Raw genomic sequence first — 18,996 nt, 5'->3', positions numbered from 1 at the left:
GGTCTGCTCTTGGGGGCGGCCCTGGGTCTCTGGGACCCTTGGGAGCTCTGAGGTGTTCGGGAGGTGGGCTCTCTGCCCCTCACGGGGGTCTAGGACTAAAAGTGAAGCTTCCAAAATCTTCCGCAGGGTAGGCTCTTTCTGCGCATCCTGCTAAGCCTGGGCATCATGGTCCTGGAATCCTCCCTGCCCCTGTCCCTCAGGCTCTTGGCCCAGGGGTGCTGGCCCCTTGGCCCCCCCAGGGACAGACACCCCCAAATACCCAGAGAGGAGCCCAGCCTGGCCCAGCCAGCTTGCTAACAGGCCGATGTGTCTGGCCAAGGGGATAGCATTTATTCAGTTTTGAAACCGCCGGGCAAGGCTCCGATGAGGTGTCGCCAGCGAGGGTGGCCGCGGGTCCGGGGCGCTCCTGCCCCTCCCCAGACTCCAGCCTTACGCTTGGCACTGTAGAGACCCCATGGGATTCGAGTGGGCAGAGGAGAGAGAACCAGGGTCCCTGGAGGCAGAAATTGCCATCCCCTGCCCAAGCTCCACACTGCTGCTGCCCAGTTCCCCCGGCTGGCCGGCACCCCACCTCCCCAGGGTGTGTATCTGGGAGGCGCCAGGAGTGGGGCTAGAGGAGGGGCCCAAGTCCTCCAGGGACTCTGCCCAGCCTCCCTGACACTCTGTATCACCCTAAGTTTCTCCTGCCAGCCTGTGGCATGAGGCGAGATGAGCAGAGAGGCCTGGAGCCTGGCCTGGTGGTGACGTTCTGTGGAGCCTTGGGGACATTGTGAGTGGCCGTGGGCCTCGTGCATCCCCCACAGGGTTCAGCCGGGCACCTGGGCTGTAGTATTGAGGCCGGCAGGCAGGTGGCAGTGTCGGGCCACCAAAGGGTCCTGTCCTGGCTAGGGCCTCCCTCCTCCACTCGGGGCGTAGGCCAGCCCCCATGTGGAATCCAGGATGGGTCAGCCTGTGTTGGCCACACCAGCCACCAGGGTTGAGCCACACAGGCTGGTGCCACCCAGGATCCTGTGGCACCTCCCTCAGCCGCAGTTAGACCAGAGTGATCTGGGAGGGGGGGCGCATGGTCCTCTCCGCCTGCCCGTCTCTGTGGCCTCAGAGCCAACACCATCTAGCAGCTCTGTCTGTCTTCCTCTGCGGGCCAGTGGCCCTGACCCAACACGGGGGTGTAGGGAGAGCTCATGGCCACCCTGTTGTCCACCCTCGATCAACCAGTCCTTAACCCCCGAAGAGTTCATTCCACCCCAGTCTTGTTTGCTTTTCTCACTGTTCCATCTTTGAGACGGAGGCCTGTGCTGTTCCCTGGACCCTCATCTCCCCGGAAAACTCCTACACACACTTCAAAACCCAGCTGGGACAGTGCCTCTTCTAAGATCTCCTACCTCACCATCTTCTCTCCCCTCCGGGTCTCTGATAACACACTGTGAGCTACCCGTGTCCCGAATCGGACAGAACCCCTCAAGGACAGAGCTCTTGTTTTTCCCTCCTGCCCTGTTGCTGACTGAGCTCCCCGGGCGACAGTGTTGGGTTGAACGGACTCTGTGAGGAGCTGATCTAATAGGAAACCAGCATATGGTCTGTAAAGTGAAGGACAGTGGTTGGCAAAGGTCCGCGTGTCTTGGGACATTGGGAAGTTGGCTAAATGCACATTCTTGGGCCCGGACTAGAGAATATGAATGTGAATCTGTAGGTCTAGGATTCAGCCTGAGAATCTGTGTTCTCAGCAAACAGCCCAGTGTTTCTGATGGGGTGGTCTGCAGCCCTCAGGACGGTGGCAGGGGTGGGTGCCTAAGGTCGGAGCTCGACCCTGGCTGAGAACCTGGCTCCTCCCTCTGTCTGGCCGGAGGTCTCCTGTCGGGGCTCATGTGGTAGGAGGAGGCCCAGCCTAGAGAGCCATCGCCCACAGGGAGGGCAGGGACAGACCAGTCCCCAAGGCACTGGGCTTGGCTCAGATCAAGCCCTCTTGGGGCTGGGGGACGCAGACACTGTGATAACCGAACTGGAGCAGTCAGGGTGGCTTCCTGGAGGTGGTAGCTCTTGGGAGGGCAGGAGAGGGGAGGATGGTCTGAATGGAGGGAGCCTGTGTGGGCCAAGGCTGGGAGGGGAGACCAGACAGGGACATTTGGGAGCCCAAGGTGGCCACATGCAAGTCAGTGTGGGGGCCCAACAAGGTAATTTGCTGGTTTTCTGAAATTGGGGTGACATGGACTTGCAAGCGTGTTGGATGGATTGAAAGAGAGAGAAGCCTCTGAGACCAGTGGGGGGCCAGGATGGGGGTGGCACAGCAGAGAAAGGCAGGACAGAGCCCCCCCTTGCCCGGAGAGTGGGTCGGGGCAGGCGAGGGCTCCACCTTCACCAGCCACTTAACGGCTGTGTGACCCTGAGCCAGCCATTTGAACCCTCTGTGCCTCAGTCACCACCTCTGTAAAAGGGGGTGGTGTGGTCATTGTCGTTCTCTTGCAGAGACCCTGTTCCCTCACCTGTGCGGGACTCAGACAGGGCCACCAGGCAAGGAACAGAGAAAGAGGGTTTGATAGAAAATGCAAGGGGCTCTGATTTGCATGTCTGGGGAGTAAAGGGATGGCCAGCTGCTGGGGGGAGGGCTCCCTGGCCACCCTGTCCTCGAGAAGGCTAAGGAGGGCCATCGTGTCGATGGATCCTCTGGGGAGCCCGGGGGCTTGGCGGCCGTATGACAGACCAGCGGCCGGGTCCCCGTGAGGACTTCCGCACTAGGACTTCTCTCCAGTGACCTCCCAGGGTCCCCGTGAGGATGAAGGGGCCAGGCGGCCTGCAGATGGAGCGAGTGCTCCGAGGCCTCACTAGCTGCTCTTGTCACCGCCACTCTGGGGAGAAGGGGACAGCACTGCGTCCAGAGGATGGGGACACCTGTGTGGGGGGAGGGGGCTGCTGAGTTTGATTCGAGGCTCTTGGGTGTGAACCCGGAGATGGCAGGAGTGACCGCAGCAGAGGGTCAGGAGGGGTGTTTGGGGCCAGAGCGGGCCCACGTGAGGGGCTTCTGCCGGGCGCGGGTGAAGGAGGCCCTGCCCTGCCCCCAGGAAGGCTCCCGGCCGGGTCAGCTGCAGCAGAGGCTCGACAAGCGCCAATTCTCACCTCCCACAGCCTGGGAGGTGAGAGCGAGTGCCCATCTGGCAGATGCTTAGAGATGTTAATGACGTGCCCTTTTTCCAGCCACGGGGCCTGTCCCCAGTGTGGTCTCCTGCGCCCCGGGGGACTACGTGAGTGACATCTGCCCCCCGGGGGCTTCCTAGTGCGTCTAGGTCCGGGGCGCGAGCAGGGCCAGGCAGGTCGCAGCCTGAGCCTGGGCATAGGGGGCACTGCGCTCCGGTCTCTTTATTTGGGGGGTGGAAATCCCAAGGATCTAGATGAATCTGGCATCTCTTCTGCTTGGCCTCCAGGTCTTCTGAGTTCCCAGGAAAACCAGGGTGTGCTTGGGGGACTTCTGGGCAGCTGCCCTTGCTCCCCACTTTCTCCTCCTCCCAGGCTGGGCCTCACACAGCCCCCTGGAGACAGGGAGCAGTCAGGGACTCCAACTTGCTGTGCTCTCTGTCTGGGAGACCTGGCTGGGACGGAGGTGACGCCCGGAAAGAGAAGGGAAAGACATCGTCTCAGTCCCCCGAGGGCGAGGACTCATGCTGCGGGGCCCACTTGGCCACCTGCCTTTGATGGAGGATGGTCTCTAGCAGGGTGGGGCCAGGGGGTGAAAACCAGGAGGGTCAAGGACAGGCTTCGGTCACTTTGAGGAAGACTCCCAAGGCCTCTGTGGGCTGCGGGGCCCAGGCAGGGGCCAGAAAGCTGCAGCTGGAGGCTGTCAGCTACCTGTGCACCTCGGAAGTTCCTTCTTGAAGGGCGGCCCCAGGGGCACCCCCAAGGTCGCTGGATTCATCGCATCATAACTGCACAGGTCCAGAAGCCCAACCCATTCTTCCTCCAAGTGGGAGGAGATCAAGGTCAGGTACGACCCTGGCCCTGCCTCCCACTCGCTGTGTGACCTCAGGCAAGTTACTTAACCTCTCTGTGCCTTACTCCTCTGTAAAATGGAGATACAGGAGTGCGCCATCTCAGCAGGTACGGCTGACCAGAGTGAAACCACATGGGGTGTTTCTTCCAGCATCGGGAGCATACCGGGTGCTGAAGGAGTCAGCTAGGACAGCTTTACAATTATGCCATCTGACACACCGGCAGGCTCAGGGCCCGGCATCAGGAGGCCACAAATGACCCTGCCCATTGTACTCCTGCGACCCACCCCCTCGAATGAGGGATCTGTCCCCTGCAAAAAGCCTCTATGTCAAAACACACCCCACTGCTCAGCCCACCAACTCCAGAGGCCGGGGGGGGGCAAATTCCAGTCTGACTTTGCAATTCCCAGGGGACAGTGTCCCGTGGCTGTCGAGTGTCTCCCTAATAGCACTCACAACCCGGGGCCCCAGGGGCCGCTCCGAAGACGTGGACAAGGTGGAGAGAAGTTGTAACAGGGGTTGGGACGACCTTCTCTGCAGAGGCAGCTGGGGCCCTTCTCAGGGGAGGGGTTGGGGGGCTATCAGTGCAGGGGGCTGAGAGGCTGGGCACAAAGCATTTGGGTACCAAAAAATGCAGATTCCCAGGATCCTTTGGAACCACCCCCAGACCCGAATCCCATGGTGGGGCCTGGGTCTCTGCATTTATTCACCAGCTCTTGGGTGAAGCCGTGCCCACTGGGGCTAAGAGGGTGGGGTACAGGGTTCTGAGCCTTCTGAGCACCTCCCTGTTCCCTGTGAGCAGAGGAGAGGCTGAGCGGAGGCGGGGTTCCCTGAAGCTAAGCCTAAGTGGGAAGAAGAGGGATAGTCACAGAGTACAGGGGCCTATGAAAACCTGTCCCCCATCCCATGGGATCTGAGGGGCTCAGAAACACAGAAGGGGGAGCCTCTTTGGGTTTGCACATTTTATTAAGATGATCAGTCAGGTTCTTAAGTTATTTGTTAATCAGACTGTGGAGAGAACATGCACCGTCTGTGTAGATCTATAAAAATATATCAGGCACTCTGCCTCTCCTGGACGTGAGCTCGGAGTTGCTTCTCTCACCCCCATTGTGGGGGATGACCAAGGGAGTGGCGGGGCAGCCCCCTACCCGCCGGGTCCGTTCAGGCCACACTGGGGGCTCCTGGGGCACCAGATCATGGTCCCTAGGCCCTGGCGCGTCCCAGCATCACACGCCAGGTGAGCCCTGCGGCCCGTGTGGCATCACCACATGCAGAAACCCCCATAGTATCTCTTTAAGCCGACAGCTGAGCCCGGACCCTCACGCAAGTGACGGCGGACATTCTGAGAGCTTCGACGCCTCCCCTTGACACCTGGCACAGAGGCTCCGGGCTGAGAGTCTTGCTCCGGCTGGGGTTGCGCGGACAGAGGTTGGCAGGGATGCCCTGGGGGTGAGGCTCTGGCCGCAGAGCTCCCAGGCCTCCATTTAGGCGGGCTGTGCCCTCAATCTGCGTCCCTGGGGGCACAGGACACGGGAGCCACTCGGGCAAGGTCTTCACCAGCACGAGCCCTGGCTTCAGCGGCTGGCCTGTGCCCAGCCTCCCGGCTCAACGGCGCCCCAGTCGCTCAGCCTGGGCCACTCGCCGAGCCACGCGCCGGTGAAGGGCCCACTTTGGAGACAGCTCTTCCCAGGAGTGTGGGTGTCTGGGGTGGCACCCCCCCCTTCCCTGGCCCACGGCCTGGGAGCCAGGCCGGCAGCCCCGGACAGACGGGGTGGCCGGGGGTCTGGAGGGGCTGCAGCAGCCCTCCGGCCAAGGCTGCTCTGGGCTCCACGGGCGCGCCACCGACGCCTGGCTTCCCTCTCCGGCCAGGAGCCTGGGGCGGGCCACCACCCACCGCATCTTCAGAGCGCCATGCCTGCGCGGCCTCCCCCGATTCCGAGCTAATAAAAGAGACGTGTTTATGGAGTCCGCCACACTGCGACGGGCCTCCCCCACCTCCCTCCTGCCCCGGCTCCAGGCGGAGCCGCGGACTCCGTCCTTGGGCCCCCCCAGTCCAAGGTCACTGGTGGGGGGGCGGCCCCGCCCCGTCAGAGCGCCGCCGCGGGCCCCAGGAGGCGGGGGTGCCCGCACAGCTGGAGGTGCACGCTGGAGGTGAACCAGCGGCTGGACCGGCCCAGGCTGCAGTGCAGGGTGGTCCGGAAAGTGTTCCTGGCGTGCTTGGGGAAGATGATGGTGGTGCTGCAGAAGTGCAGGGCCCGGGGCCGCGGCTCCAGCGTCAGCTGGCTACGGTAGTTGCGCCACGTGCAGTTGGGCGCCGCCACGATCGTCTCGCTGTAGGCCGTGACCGTGGGCACGGGCGCGTAGAAGACGTTGTCCCGGAAGTGCTTCTCCGAGGCGTACTTGACCTCCGAGTTGCAGCTGGGGAGGGTGGGGGGGCGGGGGAGGCAGGGTGAGCCCGGGATGGGGGCCGCCCGCTGCCCCCCCCCCCGCGCCGTCTGGGGGGCGGGGCTCCGTGAACGTGGGCAGGGCACCACCGATCAGAATGGCCTGGGCTCTCCCAAGCTGTCAGGGCCAAACGGCAGAGGGAGCGTGCCCGCTTGCTGGACACTAAAGAGGTGGGACTGGACGCGGCCCGTGACTCGGGCGGATCCTGAGTCGGGCTAGAAATCTGCCGTGAAAGGACATGTGGGGGCAGCGGACGAAATCTGTGCCGTGGGGATGCGGGGGGCGGGGGTGGTGTCACTACACGAGAGGATGTATGTCCCCGCTCTCGGGAGGGGCGCCAGAGTATTAGGGGCTAGAGGTCGGGATGCCACCAACTGCCTGTCTCCAGGGGTTCAGACAAAAGTTTCGTTTAGGAAGGAGAGAGCGCGCAGATGTTCAAGCAAACAGGACAAAATGTAAAGAAGCAGTGAATCTGTTTAACGGAGGGAGCTACGTGAGGTGTGTGAGGGCTGATCATTGTGCAAACTTTCTGGAAGGTTGGATTAAAATAAAATCAGCCAGATTTGGGAAGAAGGGCAGGGGGGAAATGGCCCGGTGCAGACCCGGAGCACAGGAGAGAGACAGAGAAGGTCCCCTTGGGTCAGCGTCTCTTAGAATCAGTTCATCGCTGGCCAAGCCTCGGTTTTTCCTCCTCAGGGAGCAGCAACCAGAGGGCTGCCCGGGGGTTGGGGGGGTGGAGAGCCTGCTGGGCCCACAGCCTGGCCCCCCTTCCCCATGGGGCGTCGGGACCAGCGCCTGCCGCACCCCCACCCGCCCTGCAGCCCCACTCACCGGATCGCGTGCGTGGGCTCTGGGTGCACCTCAATGCTCTCCCCAAAGAACACAGGCAGCATCCGGGGCCTCATCTCAAGCGCTGGGGAGTTCGGGGGGCGGGCAGGGGGCTGTAAGGAGAGCCACATACATGGGGTTACACAGCCCTTCGACCCTGTGGCCCCAGCTCCCCACGGGGCACAGGGCCGCCCCACATCCTTCCAGCCCTGGCCTGGTCTGGAAGCCTGCTTCGTGGGGCCCATCAAGAAGCACCCCCAGCACAGCCCCCTGAGCCCTCGGCTCCCCCCCACCAGCCTGCCCCCCAGTTCCCAGGCTGTGGTAATGGCCTCTTCCTGCAACCCCCAGCCCACAGCACGCCCCGGGAGCCGGCTCAGAGCCCTGGAGCCCTGGGACCCTGAGCTCAAGGCCCCCCAGGCTGCCCCCGTGGTGACGCGGGTAGTCGGGAGCCCTGCGGGGCACTGAGACCACCTTGGCTCCTGACCTTGCCTGGTGCCGCCCAAGGCTGAGGGCACGCCTGGGTCTCAGGCCGGCCGAGAGGGCCCCCGCTCCGGGAGGAGGGACACAGCGGCACAAACGTCCTCAGGAGGTGGGGACACCTGAGCCGGGCAAGGACCGGGAGCCGCTCCGTCTGAGCCCTGCCTCCTGTCTCACCTCCAGGGTGGCTACCAGCCCATCGGCCACGAGCGCCCGCGCTCTGCCTTTGCTTGTGGGGCGGGAACCCACCCCCAGGCCCCGGGGGCGAGGGGCACGTGACACCGCCGGGCCCAATGTCTCGCGCCGGGGTGAGGTCCCCCATCGCTGAGCTCTTCGCCAGCCTGAGACCCTCGGTTCCTCGGGAAGGCAGATGGCCCGGGTCTCAACGTCCTGGTCAAGCCACAACGAACGCCGAGTGAGAGCCAGAAAGACACCTCTGCTTTCAGTACAGCACGGCCTGGGGATGTTTGTGACGCAGGGTCGCCTCGCGTCACTAGCCGGTCTGACAGCAGGTGTCCCACGCGGGGCCACCCCCCCGGCCGGCCTCTGCTGTGACTCCATGTGCCCTCAGCGAGCGCTCAGTGAGCTCAGGGGACTGGCGGTGGGCCTCCCATTCCGTTCATTTACGGAGCCCCTGTGTGCTCTCCTGGGATCCAGACTGCGGCTTGCTGCCTGAATCCTCCGCTGGTCTTCACAGGACCCCTCAAGGCCTAAAATTCCAACTGCGGTGAGGGCTGTGGTCACTGGGCTGGTGCTGGGTGGGCTGTGGGGGGGACTGACCGTTGGGGAATCCTGGAGGGCCTCCCTGTGGAAGTGACCCTTGAGGTGTGATCTGAAGGGTGGAGTGGAGTGAACTCTGGCCCCACAGGTCACGGGGCCTGCACTTTCACGTTTCCTGGAACGCCACCCAATCAGGCCCCTGAGGGGTCACCTCAGCCCCAGACAGCACCCCGACCCCAGCCCTGCCCACCCCGCTCCACCAGCTGAGACGCACGGGGCCGTGGGACACAGACGAGGCCCAGCCCCCAGACGCCCCCCGTCACTGCCCACTCCTCAGCTCCTGCTGTGTCCACTTGCCACCCACACTCCCAATGCCCTTCATCTTCGGAACGGACTCCTCTTCCTTTTTCCTTCAACACCGTCCTGTCCCCGAAGTCTGGGGTTGCCTGTAAACTACGCTCCTACATCTTACCATCCAGAGGAAGTCTTTCCACGCGTCTCCTGCAGCCCCCACCTCTGGGGACGCTGCTCTCGGGCTGCCCTGTCCCTGCCGGTAGCCACTAGCTGCACGGGATGATCGCAGTGTAACCTGAGTACCACTGAACAAATGACAAATTCCAGTCGCCCCGGCTGCACTTGAAGGGCTCAGCAGCCGCGTGAAGTCGTGGTTTCTGTACCATCGGTGCGGATCTAGAACATTCCCGCTACCGCACGAAGTTCTCTTGGACAATACTGTTCTAAAGGATATTCATTTTACCCAGTTTTCTGGAGGGTCCTAAGACACAAGCGCAAGGGCTCAGCCTCCAGGCCAGCCCCCACCCCCCGGATCGGACAAGATGAGGAATCATACGCAGACCAAGACCTGACTGTTCATCGACCTGAGATTTCCTGGACCTGTCCCCTCCCCACCCAGGTCCTCCTGGTCTTCACCGGGATGAGGATAAATCCCAGCAGCCCATGCTTTTTGAGCTCTGACGGCACCAGGCACTGGCCTGGGCACTCTCCACGCATTCACTCATTCGACCGGAGAGAGCTGCTATTAGCTTCCCCGTTTTATAGATGCTGAAACAGAGGCCCAGAGCGACCAAGTAACTTGCCTGAGGCCACACAGCTAGGAAGAGGCAGAACTAGGATTTGAACCCTAGGGTCTGGTCCCAGAGTCCATGCCCTCAACTCCCACTCCTCAGCTGCCTCTCGCACGCGTGGGACTGGCCTCTGCCCACGTGTCCCTCATGCCCTCGGCCACACCGCCGCTGCCTCTGTGCCTCAGCTAATGCTGCTTCCTGCACCGGGAACGTCCTTCTGGTTCCTTCTCCCCTGGTCCGGTGCAGCGACCCCTTTGTGTGTCTGTCACCCCCAGACCAGGAGCTCCATAACGTTCAGGACCTGATGGGCTGTCTAACCCAGGGCTGGGCACCTCACGGCCCCTGCACTGTTGAGAGGCGAGAACTCTCACGTGCAAAGACGCCCCCACCGACTCGGTAGGCCAGGGCCGGGCCCAAGCCTGTCTGGGGTCAGCCTACAGACAGGATCACCAGCAGCCCCTCCCCAGCCAAGCACAGTGTCCCCAGAACAAGAGCCAAGGGCCACAGGGAGAAAGGATCGGAGGCTTGGAGAAGGAGGAGGAGGTCCCCCAAAGCCCCCAGTAGCTGTCCTCAAGGTGGCCCCACATCTCGCTGGCATTTACAGAGTGAGTGGCCCACAAAGGGCCAACTGCTGTCTCCTTCCTGGGTGCGGCAGGTGGAATAATGCCCCAAAGATGTGCGTGCCCTAATCTCCGGGACTGTGATGTGGTTAGGTTAGGGATCTTGAGATGGGGAGGGGACCCTGGGCTAGCCGGCGGCCTGGCGTGATCGCTCATAGACGTCCTTATCCGAGGGAGGCAGGGGGTTGCGGTCAGATTGAAGACACTGCCCTGCTGCCTTAGGATGGGGGAAGGGGCCACTAGCCAAGGGATGCAGGCAGCCTCTAGAAGGTGAAAAAGACAAGGCATGATTCTCCCCTCGACCTTCCACAGAGGAACGCAGTCTTCAAAACCCTTGATTTTAGCCTGCAAGACCCACTTCAGATTTCTGACTTTTGGAGCTGTAAGATAATAAATACGTGCCACTTTAAGCCACCATGGGGCGGTCTGTTCCAGCAGCACTAGGAAGCCATCCGTGCCCTGGAGGACTCGGGGCGGGCAGCCCCCCTCTGGCCAGCAGCCTCCTGGCCTCCGGGGTGGGTGACAGGCCACAGAGCCTGCAAATGTGTGGGGCAGGACCTGGCACAGAGCAAGCCCTGTATACAAACTGGCTTGTAACAGGAGGCCTCCTTCCTGTGAAGGTCCAAGGGAGGGGAGGCCTCCCTGGAGAGCAGCGAAGCCACATAGCCCACACCCTTGTGAGCTTTGAGACAACACTTCCAGAAGCAAGCACACACTTTCAGGAGACTGAATTTAAAGGGGTAGGAGGACAGTGACCAGACTGAAGCACTTCTGGCATCTTCCGTGGCTCATCTGGTTACACCAACTGACCCCACCTATAAAACTCCACGATTTGATGTTTATCAAAATAATGCTCTCTCCCCAAAGGCATTATCTAAAGGGTGGCATTTCCCCAAAGGTGTACAAGTGTTTGCAGAGCACCTAATGTTTGCCGAGCACCTACTGTTTGCTGAGCACCTGCTGTGGGCTGAACACCTACTGTGTGCCAGACCCTGTGTGGGTGGGATGAGGCACAGTGCCTTCCAGGGTGCCTCTTGTTCAAGAGGGCATGACTGGCTATAGAAGAAAACAGAATGATGCAGGCATGTGAGGGGACTAAGGTTTCTGGAGATGTTTCTTCTGTCCAGATCGGTGGAACGGCTGGAGAGAGAGAGAGGAAGCCTGATGCTGGTTTTCATCACCCCACCCTGCTCTCCCCCCACCCCGAAAGAATAACTCCCAAGCTAGGGAGCAGGGAGGACGGCTCTGAGGGGCAGAGCCTTCCGTGCTGTTGCAGAGCTGAGCGGCACAATCCCCTGGGGTTGACCCAGGATAAAGAAACTGCCAGACCTTCTGGCACCTCCCCGAGCGCCCCATGGGAGCAGCCGCATCCCGGCCGGACTTCGCTCCCTGACTGGCTACCAGGAGAGGAGACAAGACTCGCTTCACAGGCTGGGCTGGGAAGCTGGAGCTCTGGGCACCGTTTTCCAAAGGCCCCAGTGGAAAAACATCTAAAATCTACCCAAACTGGAAGTGCTGTGCGAGAGATATGGGAAGCCAGCAAAAACCCAGACGCAGGCTGGCGTCCAGTGGGCCTGGGTGGCGAGACAGCTCCGGAAGTCACCGCCAAGGGCCCAGGACAGCCCTGCGGGGCTCCAGGGACAGGCGCAGGGGGAAGGCGGCGGCGGCCACGCGGTGCTCGGCCTCCCTGGCAGCCACGGGCCCGTCCGGAAGCTCAGAGCTGAGTCTTTCTGGATGCAGGGTTATTTTAACATCAAAATGGTAGTGCCAGCCCCATGGAACCCAGCCAGCCTGGAGAGCGGGCAAGGGAAGCACCTCTCACAGCCAAGAAAACACAGCATTGGCCCTGGAAGGACTTTCCAACCGCCCTGGAACAGGAGCTCCTCCAAGACTGGGTCACGTTCTGGTGGGGGTCACCAGGCTGGGGGCCGCCGGAGCGGGGGCGGGGGCCCGAATGCCCCTGCACCTGCTCCGCCGGCCACGGGCCTACCTGGAGCAGAGACAGCCCCGGACAGCTCACCGCCCCCGCCGATGCCTGGATTCTTGTTCCGTCCTGAAGAGAACACGCCGGCAGCCGCCCAGCCACCTATATGATAAGGTCGTGCCATTTGTGAGACCTACCCCGTGGGACTGGCCAGTGACCTAGGGGGATCTGGATGCCCTTGCAGCTCTGGGAAGCAGGGGCAGGGGAGGAACGAGCAAGTCCCACGCACAGACGAGCGGAGACCACCCCCAGGCCCTCTGCACCCCAGAGGGAGGCTCCCAGCTGGGAGGGCCCTGTTGTAGTCTGGGGGAGCAGGCCGGCTCTCTGGTCTCCTGGGCAGGCTGGGGGTGAGGTGGGGGGCCCAGGGCGGGCCCCAGAGGGAGCGGGGTCCGGAGGCCCCACCTGCCTCGGCCTGTGATTCATGGGCCTTCCCAGGAGCCGCCGGGTGAGGATAAATAGGCGCTGGCTGGAAGTACAAACACACAGGGGTGCTTCGGAGCCCCGCCTCCTGGCGGCCGAACCAGGCACGGCCCACAGGACGGCAAAGGAAGGTAACTGCTCTGTTGTGAGAGTTCCGTGTCTCGGGGTGACAGCCCAGCCTGCCCAGGGGTCCCAGCCTGGCCGCCAGGGACACGGAGGGACAGCCCAGTGGTGTCTGTGCCCAACCCAGGGGACGCACGGCGGCCGTGAGCTCTCCGTTCCAGCAGGGAGCAACCAGCCCCAACCATGGAGGGCGTGTGACAGGAGGGGGGGTCCAGAGCCCCCTGCTGCTCCTGCAGAAAGAGAGAGACCGCTAGGGAGACGCCCCCTCCACTGACTCGGTGGAGAGGTGTCCTCACCAAAGCCACGTGGAACCTCTGCAACGGCTAGAATGGCCTTTCCTCCAGGTCACTGACCTTGGCAGCCAGCAACAGCTTTTGCGGCTATCCAAATTAAAGTGGATTATCTTCGGGGTGCATTTGGCATTTGTTGACTGTGACCTTCACCCATGAGGAAAGTAATCCAAGAAGGAGACATTCAAGAGTTCCCACTCTTCTTACGATAGGGCCTGGGGCCATGGGACAAATCCCAGAGCAGTGGGGAGGGGGTTCCTTAGGCTCACTGTCCTCCCCCAACATGGCACCACCGTGGAGCTGAACAGGCCCGGCGGGGGGAGCCCAGGAGTCCCCGCACGGAGTCTCCCTGGAGAGCCACAAAGCGTCACGGGCCCAGCACTCACCCCACAGGCCCGAGGTCTGACACCCAAAGCAGGAAAACTAAGCAAACACCAACATCAGCTTGGAGGCAAGGGCTCAAGGACCAGCCTGCTCCTTGTGACAGGCGGCCAGATAGACCCAAGCCAGCCGGACGGTGCGTGGCAGGTTGGCCTGGGAAAGAGGGTCTTTGCAAACATGAGGTCCTACTGGGTATGAGTGGGCCCTACATCCACTGACTGGTGTCCTTATAAGCGGGGAAACTGTGGGACACATGCAGGGAAGACGGCCACACGAGGATGGGGCAGAGGCTGACCCCAAGGATTGCCAGCCACCCCCAGAAGCCAGAACACACGGGATAGATCCACCCCCCTGGAGCCTTTGGAGGGAGCCTGGCCCTCCTGAGGCCTTGACTTCAGACTCCTGGCTCCAGAACTGAGAGAAGGCATGTCTGTTGTTCTAAGCCCCCATTTCGTGACTTGGCTGCACAGCCCCAGGGAGCTCGGGTGGGCACCTGCAAGGTCCTGCCAGCCAGTGAAGGCCGGTTTTCCCAGGAAGGTGGTTCCTGCTCGCTGGCCCCTCTCCAGAGCACCTGGGAGGGGGGCGGGCCTCTTTGTCTCCTTTCCACTCGAAAGATACAACTGGAGCTTCTCAGACAGGTGAGCCCACCACCGAGACTTTGCTGGAGGCCAATTCATCCAGGGTCAAGCACACAAGGGCTGAATGGAGGCGCCAGTGTTTCTGGCTCTTCTCCCGTCCCTCCTCCCAACCCCCCTTTCTGCAAACGGGCTCCTCCCACCTTGGCCTGACGCACCTGGCTCTCTTCCACCTGAGCTCGCTCAGACACCTTCACTAGTCAGGGACACACCGATGAGCCTGCCAGGGGGCCATGGGGACTGACCTCTGTCTCCTCAGTCTGTCTGTCCATTCATCCATCCACCTGTCCATTGGTCTATCCACCCATTTGTCCATCCATCCATCTGTCCATTCATCCATCTGTCCATCCATCCATTGGTCCATTCATCCATCTGTCCATCCATCCATTGGTCCATTCATACATATCTATCCATCCATCCACCTACCCATCTGTCCATTTATGCATGCATTCATTCCTCTTTCCATCCTTTCATCCTTCCCAACTCCGGGCACTAACTCCCGAAATCCCTACCTCCCTCTGTGATCCTTGGTTATCACCCTCACGGTCCAGAAACAGGACTGAGAAAATCCAGCACTCCTGGCGGGGAGGGGGAGCGGCGACAGCCCAGCTCCCAGGAGGCGGCCGTGACCATGGGTGTTCTCAAAGGGCTGGGCAGCCCCGGGAAATTTCCCAGGATGGGGCACAGACCTCTCACTCCCCACCGCTGGTTCTCCCTACACCGGGCCCACATGGCTCCTCCCAGAATCCGGGTCCAGGGAAGCAGCACCTCATCCTTAGGGAAATTCTCAGGCGTGCTGCTCAGAAGCCCATTCAACATAGAAACAGTCCCGGGAGCCCGGATGGGGTGACAGAAGCCATGTGTGACGGAGCCCAGGCCACCGGCTACGGACAGAGCCCGGGGCAAGAGAACCCCATCTCCACATCTGAGTGGGTTCCAGCCCAGACCGTCACCCCCACAGACTCCAGATCTGCCCACATCTCCCCCCCGCCCAAGTGGTGGCTATTCTCTCAGACACGCGCCCAGAGAGCACGGCCTGAGACCCCCGGTGCCGTCTGCGGCCTCCCTGAGGGCCTAAGACGGGGCTGGCCTAAGTTCCCCGAACTATCCCTGTTAGCGGTCTCTGCTGCACACACCCCTCTCCCTCACAGGCAGCCTGTCCCTCTCCCCACAGCGTCCCTCCGTCCCCACAGCTTGGCCGGGCAGGCCCGGGAGGCGGGAGGGCGGACATCGGGGGTCTGCTCGACCTCGAGCGAGCAGTCCCGGCCCCGGGAGCTCGCAGGCGGCACGGACGGATGGCGCAAGTCTTGCTCACGCTGTGTCCCTCACCTGGCCTGGTTCGTTTGTGGGCGGAGTGCAGCTGACAGGCGAGCCCTCCCGGCCCCCGGGCACCTTGGCTGTCCCTCTGTCCTGCAGGGGAGCAGGGCGCCCGCATGGGGCCAGTCCCGCACGGACCCCATTCCTCACGACACCTCTCTCAGTCAAGTCTGACTTGAGTCTCTAACTCAAGGGGCTGTGGGGGCTCAGGATGCCTTTCGAAAGATAAAAATAAAATAGTCAGAAGTACATGTTTAAAAGACCAGAGGGAATTTTACTTTCTGGCCTCAGCTTGGCCCACAAGTCCCCGCTTTGGCCTCTGTCGGCCTCCTCTCGGCTCCTCGAACACACCTAGCTTGCTCCCACCTCAGGACTTTTGCACTTGCCGTCCTCTTGGACTGTCACACACTTTAGTCTTAGCGCCATCACGTCCACGCACTCACTTCGTCCTGGTTTCTGTTAACCACCACTTTCCCCACCACCCCGCTATGGCATCGCATCCTTACCCAACCTTTTAAGAACACTTCTCAAGCCAGCTGGTATGGTGTCCCATCTAAGTTGGTGACCTCTGTCGCCCCCACTAGAACACCAGTTCCATGAGGGCGGGGACCCTGCACATCTTGTTCAGTGCTATGTGGCCCGCCGTCCAAAACAGTGCACAGCGCACAGTAGGTGCCCAGTAAGTACTGTGGGACGAATGACTGGTTCCGACCTCGTCATTTGACTTGGGACTCGCCAGGAACATGACTCTCCTTGCTCCAACGAGTGAGCGAGGAAAACCCACGGTGAAGGCGGGGTGGGGAGGCGCGTTCACACCCAGCCCGGCCCCAGTGCCTCTGCCCGCTTGGGCGGAGGCAGTCTTGCCGCCAGCCAGACACCCAGCGTCAATGGGGCATTGTGCAGCCCATGAGTGAGCCTCCTGACACAAAGCGAGGGGTGGGGAACAGGACCTCGGTGATGAAATGAAGCGTGAGCAAATTTAACATTCGTGTCCAGCATACTGAGCAGGGGCACGAGCTGGTGAGGACCTCACCAGCTAGGGACTGGGGACAGCACTCGCAGCTCGCGCCCCTGGCTGCAGTAGCAGGGCCGGGAACCGGGTGTCAGAACAGCCCGTGCAAACCAGGCTGACACCCAGACCCATATGGTCTGGCGCATGGCACCAAAGGGGATGCCAGAGGAAACCGGGTCCCACAGGCCACCAGCCTCCGCTTGGGCATTTGACACCATCGGCTCCAAGATGCGGGACGGGTTCCTGTCCGTCTCCCCAGAGACGTGCGAGATGGGCGGCGGATAACCTGCCTAAGTCTGCACCTGGAAAGCATGCTGGGTGAATCAGCAGTGAGCAGGGTGCTGTTAAACGTCGGGAGTTCACCAGGAGGTGGGGTGCCCTGTGGGTTAGGTGGGCGGGGCCCCAGCTGCAGGCCCAGGGGCCCGAGAAGAGGTTGCCCGCGGCAACCATTTCCTCTCTTTTTATTAAAAGCAGCATCTCAAAACCCCATAGGTTCCCAGGCATTTTGTTTTTGGATTGAAAAAAATAATAATAAACCTACACAAGGTAGTTAATTAGCTACAGAGTGAAAGGCAGGATAATAGAAAGTTTAAGTGTAAAGACTCAGGATCCATATTCCCTGGGTTCCATCCCAGCAAGGCCACTTACCAACAACAGAGTGACCTTGGGTAAGTCGCTAACCCCTGCTTCACTTGGCCCTCTGGAAAATGGGATAATAAGGGTGCTTACTTCATTGGGATACTGTGGAAAGCAAAGGAGCCGATGTATGTCAAGGGGTTAGGAGAGTTTCTGGCCTGGGGGAAGGGCTGTCTAAACGCCCCAGAGAATCACCTGGGCGGAAATAGCCCCAGGTTTTGCCTTCAAGCCAAATTAAAAGATCAGGGACAGCACAGTTCCGTACCTGGCAGCTAGTTAGCAGGGAAGGGGAAAAAAAAATAAAATCAACCAGAACAGCCAAGACAAGGAAGCCAGGCACACAGTTCTTATGGCTGCCCCTGGCTGGCCTGGCTGGCCTGGCTGGCAGAGAAAGCTTCCAGAAAACCCTCTTTAAGGAGGACTCTGGGTCATCCAAAGACTAAAGGGGAAGGAACTGGCTCCCTGTCCCTTTCTAAGCCCTGTCCCGTTGGACACCGGATTTACTCCCCACATGCACAGCACAAATACCCCCCAAGCAGCCGTGCCAAGTCCGAGCCCCTCTTGCAGGAAAGCTGGTGCATTCATACCGCAGGATTGATTCTCCTGCAAACAGCCTCTGTCACCCCTACAAGTCCTCAATGCTCCCCCCCACACACCCCCAGCCCAATGCTCAAATTCACCGTGTGATTTTGGTCTAAGATAATAGTTCCCAAACTGGGCTGCACGTCAGATCATCTAGGGAGGTTTTAAAAATCCTGGCGCTCAGGTCACAGTCTTTACCAACAAAACGTGGATGTCTGCTGGGAGGTGGGCATGGGTACTGTTCAAAGAAATCTCCGGGAGATGCCAAGGCCCAGGCAAGTTTGGGACTCACCGGACTAAGGAGCAAGGGAGGCCCAAGTGAAACTCATGTCGTGAGGCTTGAGGCAAGGCAAGCGTTCCTCCTGCTGTTGGGAGGGTTTTCAGCTGGGGGGAGGCATTTTGTGCCCTGTGAGGTGCCGGGTGAGCATCGCTGGGGCCCCAGGAAAGCGGAGTCGGGCTGGAGCTGGGCCAGCACATACACTTGGCAGAAAAGATGTTAAGACGTGCAGAGAGCAGGCAAGAATGGGGGGGGGGGGGCGGAATGCCACTGGGATCGTTAGCGACCTCCCAATTTCATCTTGTCATTTCTCAAGTCAGGAAGGTGCTGGATCCCACCCACTTTGCTCCGACCGGCCTGGGGCCACTCTGGCTCGGTCCAGGCGCCAAGCTGGGTGCCCACCCAAATCCACCTGAAGGCCCCACTAAGTTCGGGGGGCAGAGAAAACTGTTGAGTCTCCTGCCCTGGGATTCCAGCCTCCCCCAGGCACGCCTCAGCTCCACGTCAACATCCCTCAACATCCAGAGAAGGAAGGGTTACTGTCTGGGTTTGTTTTTTGTTTTGTTTTTTTGTTTTTTTAAAAAAAAGGCTTTCAGGCTGGTAGCCCTGGGAATAGTAAACAGGGACCCGGGTCAGGAGCAGAAGGGCCCTGGCTACGGATGTCACCAACATGCTCCGACCTGGGGTTCAAGCCCACCCAGCCGAGAGCCAACTTCTTTGGGAATTCCGGGCGTGTCCCCTCACCCCCTAGCCCTTCAGGGCTGACAGCAAGACGGATCGCTCCGTAGAGAGGCCCACCGCCAGGGAGAGGTCTCCGGGTCCAGGGGTCAGGCCGGACCACCTCCACCTCCGGGCCCGGGCCCGCCCGCGGAGCACCGCTGTCACCGGGCCCCCTTCTGGACGCGGGGGGGTGGGGAACCCCGTCCCGGCTTCCGAGGCACCGCGTCTGGGGGCGCGGCGAGAGCGGCCCCTCGCCCCTCGCTGGTCCCGACCCGGGTTCTGAGCGAAGGCGCGCGCTTACCGCTCTGGCCTCGCCGGGTCCGGGGGGCTCCGAGGTGGCGCCGGCGCCCCCCGCGCGGGCGTCGAGGATGCCGGGCGCCAGCGAGTAGAAGGGCGGGCTGGGGCTGGGGCTGGGGGGCAGCCCGGAGTCGGGGCTGTCCAGCAAGCCCTCCCGGCTCTTCTCCTTG

The 18,996-nt window shown here is 61.4% G+C and overlaps 1 protein-coding gene across 2 annotated transcripts; it reads right to left on the bottom strand.

Moving 5' to 3' along the window:
• Positions 1–4,930: 4,930 nt before the first annotated feature.
• RFLNA (refilin A) lies at positions 4,931–18,067 on the bottom strand. Of its 2 annotated transcripts, XM_021698659.1 has the most exons (3): positions 17,825–18,067; positions 7,254–7,363; positions 4,931–6,395 (listed from the first exon to the last, which is right to left on the bottom strand). In XM_021698659.1, exons 2-3 carry the CDS (start codon positions 7,325–7,327, stop codon positions 6,065–6,067), a joined length of 405 nt encoding a protein of 134 aa, XP_021554334.1. In that variant the 5' UTR covers positions 7,328–7,363; positions 17,825–18,067; the 3' UTR covers positions 4,931–6,064. The 2 variants fall into 2 exon arrangements, with proteins under 2 accessions (XP_021554334.1, XP_021554333.1); XM_021698658.1 differs by lacking the exon at positions 17,825–18,067 and having other exon boundaries at positions 7,254–7,437.
• Between the last annotated feature and the right edge of the window lie 929 nt (positions 18,068–18,996).

This window comes from Neomonachus schauinslandi, chromosome 14, assembly GCF_002201575.2.
Source record: "Neomonachus schauinslandi chromosome 14, ASM220157v2, whole genome shotgun sequence".
In the NCBI taxonomy this organism is placed as follows: domain Eukaryota; kingdom Metazoa; phylum Chordata; class Mammalia; order Carnivora; family Phocidae; genus Neomonachus; species Neomonachus schauinslandi.
This window is presented reverse-complemented; position numbering and strand designations above follow the sequence as displayed.